This window comes from Mastomys coucha, unplaced genomic scaffold, assembly GCF_008632895.1.
Source record: "Mastomys coucha isolate ucsf_1 unplaced genomic scaffold, UCSF_Mcou_1 pScaffold20, whole genome shotgun sequence".
Taxonomy (NCBI): domain Eukaryota; kingdom Metazoa; phylum Chordata; class Mammalia; order Rodentia; family Muridae; genus Mastomys; species Mastomys coucha.
This window is the reverse complement of record NW_022196903.1, coordinates 76,728,482-76,731,699: the sequence shown is the minus strand read 5'-3', so window position 1 is coordinate 76,731,699 and position 3,218 is coordinate 76,728,482. Positions and strand designations below refer to the sequence as shown.

General features: G+C 50.5%; 1 protein-coding gene across 2 annotated transcripts in view; it reads right to left on the bottom strand.

Annotated features, from left to right (window-relative positions):
- The window catches only part of Slc4a5 (solute carrier family 4 member 5), a 73,374-nt gene that overhangs the window by 68,079 nt on the left and 2,077 nt on the right, over positions 1 to 3,218 (bottom strand). For both annotated transcript variants that reach the window (XM_031382294.1, XM_031382295.1), the window contains exon 2: positions 2,019 to 2,148. In XM_031382294.1, coding sequence (XP_031238154.1) covers positions 2,019 to 2,071 — 53 coding nt within the window. In that variant the 5' untranslated portion in view covers positions 2,072 to 2,148. The remainder of the gene's footprint in view (positions 1 to 2,018; positions 2,149 to 3,218) is intronic.

The window sequence follows — 3,218 nt, the reverse complement described above, 5'->3', positions numbered from 1 at the left end:
CTCTGGATACAAAGTAGATAAACTCTGGATACAAAGTAGGTAAACTCTGGATACAAAGTAGGTAAACTTTAGATACAAGAAAGAGACTCTGTCTCAGAATATAAAGTGGAGGGCAATTGAGAAAGGACTCCTGGTATTAACCTTGTACTACACACACACACACACACACACACACACACACACACACACACACACGTGTATGTGTGCCTCAAGACAGGAAAACACATTACCTACACACATCACACCTGGATAGAGGTTTAAAAAAGTTATTATTGTCAGGTGGTAGTAGTGCATGCCTTTAATCCCAGCACAGGAGGCAGAGGCAGATGGATCTCTGAGTTCAAGGCCAACCTAGTCTACAGAGTAAGTTCCAGGTCAGCCAAGACTATACAGAGAAACCCTGTCTCAGAAAACAAAATGAATCAAAACACATGCAAAATTCTTAGTTTTCCAGGACGGAGGGGTGCAATTGAAACCATGCAAAAGCTGAGCCCACTCTTTCAGCACTCAGCAGCCCTTGAGGTCTCCCCTACTATTTTTGTCTTTCCCTCCCTGCTTCTTGGGTTTGGGGGAGCACATGGGGCTACTAACCTGCTCTGTTTGGTTCAGAGGTCCCTCTGTCCCAGCCATAGCACAAATGTTACTCAGACCCAGCTTCTGCCCCTGACTTCACCACGCAGTTCCACTAACCTAGACAGATTTTCTCCTCCTTCCCCTTCCATGCACCTGGAGCTCTCTCTCCATGACCTCTTTTTGGCATGTGCATGCGTGTGTGGTATGTGTATGAGTGTGTGTATGTGTGTGCATACATGTGTGTGTGAGTGTGCATATGCATTGTATGTGTGCATGCATGTATATGTATGCATGTGCGTGTGTATGTATATGTGTGTATGAGTGTGTGTATAAGTATGTGTGTGTGTGTGTGTGTGTGTGTGTGTGTGTAGGTCGGAAGTTGACTTCTGAAGTCTTCCTCAATTGCTCTCCATTCTATTTATTGAGGTAAACCTTAACCCAGAGCCCAGCACACAGATTCTGGCTAGTCTAGGTAGTCACTTGTCCTGGGGCTCTCCTAGCTCTGCCCCTTGAGTGCTGAGATTACAGGTGACCACTATTCTTGTCTGGCTTTCATATGGATTCTTGGAGTCCAAGCTCTGGTTCTCACACCCGCCCAGCTGGTACTTTATCCACTGAGCCAGCTGCTTGCATCCTCCTGCTTTCTTCCATGGCTCCACCTCTGGAGCCTACTCTGCTTGCACAAACTCTCCTGAGAGTCACAAGCCCAGACCTTTCCCTGCCATTCAGACTTCCGTCCCTTCTTCCTCCAGGAAGCCCTCCCTGTGTACTCTAGCCATTTCCTTCACAGCGTTTAGTTTGAACCATTTGACATTAAAGAATATGCGGCCTTATAGTCTTCCAGGGCCGCATGGATCACTTCCATCATGCATTCCCCCCGCCCCTGTGTGTGTGTGTGTGTGTGTGTGTGTGCCTATTCATGTGTGCACACGTGTGTGCAGGTATATATTTCAAGATGAGAGAGAGGCAAGCCTGTTCCTTGTTTCTGCCCACCATTTTTAGAGAGACTCTCTCACTGGTCTGGAACTTCCTTAGGCTAGGCTGGCTGGCCACAGCTCCTAGAGTGGGCATATCTTCATCCCCTGGCTGCCACGGAGGAGTCCACAGCACCACTGCCACCTTACCTTACATGGATTCTGCAGACAGAATTCAGGTCCCTGTTTCTTCAAACAAGCACTTTGCCAACTGAGCTAGCCCCTCAGCTTTTGAAGTGTCCTTTCTTTGACAATAACAATCATTTATGTTTGTTCCTTATGGTTTACAGTTCTAGACACCAAAAATGGCAGCTGGGAAGGTGCTCATCAATGGAGGCGCTCTCACACAAAACTCAAGCTGTGATACCACTTTCCCAGCAGAAGATTCAGCCCAGCCTGGGCCCCAGACACACCCCCCTCCATCTGGATGGGCCCCTTCTCACCACGCCCCTCCACCCAGGCTCCTCTCACCTGGCTGACTCCTTCCACTCCATCTGGTCCCCATCATGCTGAAGAGTGTCCATCTCTGTGAAGAGGGTGGGGTTGGGAGCCTCATCTTCCTCCCCCAGGATGTCCTGCAGCTGCTCAGCAGCTGGAGACCCTGAAAAAATGAAGGAGTTGGGTCCAACGAGTGCCCAGTAGGGGGCTGGACGGCCCAAGGCCCACAGGAATGGAGCAGGCACCGGGCAAGAGAGGGGTATTTCTCCACTCTCTAAGGCTCAGTCCATTTTCTGGGTCAGCTGAACTCTTGTCCCTTTGGACTGGATGCAGGTATTAATCTTTGAGATAAGAAAGAATTTGGTCTGTGTTTAGATTCCAGGGGCTCATAAGTGACAGTAAAGGCCGGGAAATAGCCAAAGTCGCAGCAGCAGCAGAATCCAGGAACGGGGAAGTGAAATGCAGAAACCCTTGACCCAACTTCACTCCGCACAAAAGCCTAGAACTCTCTCTTGCTCCACTGGGTCCCGAGCCAGTCAGCAGTCATGAGGAGGCTGCTGATCCGCAGAAAGGCGGGGCTAGAGCATCCTGCCGGCTTTCCTCACTGGCCACCTGGGCCTGATTCCTGGGTGTCCTGCTCCTCACCAGTGGCCTGCTAGAAACCACCTCCTCACCAGTGGCCTTCTGGAAGCTACCTCCTGAACACTTCTCAGGTGCCTCCTTTTTACCCCCTCCCTCTTCCCCTTGTCTAGCGGCTGCCTACTCCGTTGGGGGGGGGGGGAGCTGTGAAGATGATCCACGTGCTCGATACGACAAAGACGGGGAAATAAGCAAGTAGACAAAACCATAACAACCATTTGGGATATTGTTGAGTGCTCTGGAAAAAAGGACAAAACAACCACGGGAAACAAGAAGCTATAGAGGAGTATGCTGGTCACAAAGTCCCTCTGAAAACGGCATTTGAATTGTGACTCAGACATATGGGGAGGAAGTGTGCCTGAGTGTTGTAGATGCCCTGTGGTGGGAATGTGGAGGGCAGGGCAGTACAGCTGCCGTTCAGTGAGCCAACGGGGTGGGGGGAGGGGGTGACAAGATGTCAAAAGATGATGGATGGGGCGGTGGTGGCGCATGTCTTTAATCCCAGCACTTGAGAGGCAGAGGCAGGCGGATTTCTGAGTTCGAGGCCAGCCTGGTTGAGTTTCAGGACAGCCAGGGCTATACAGAGAAACTCTG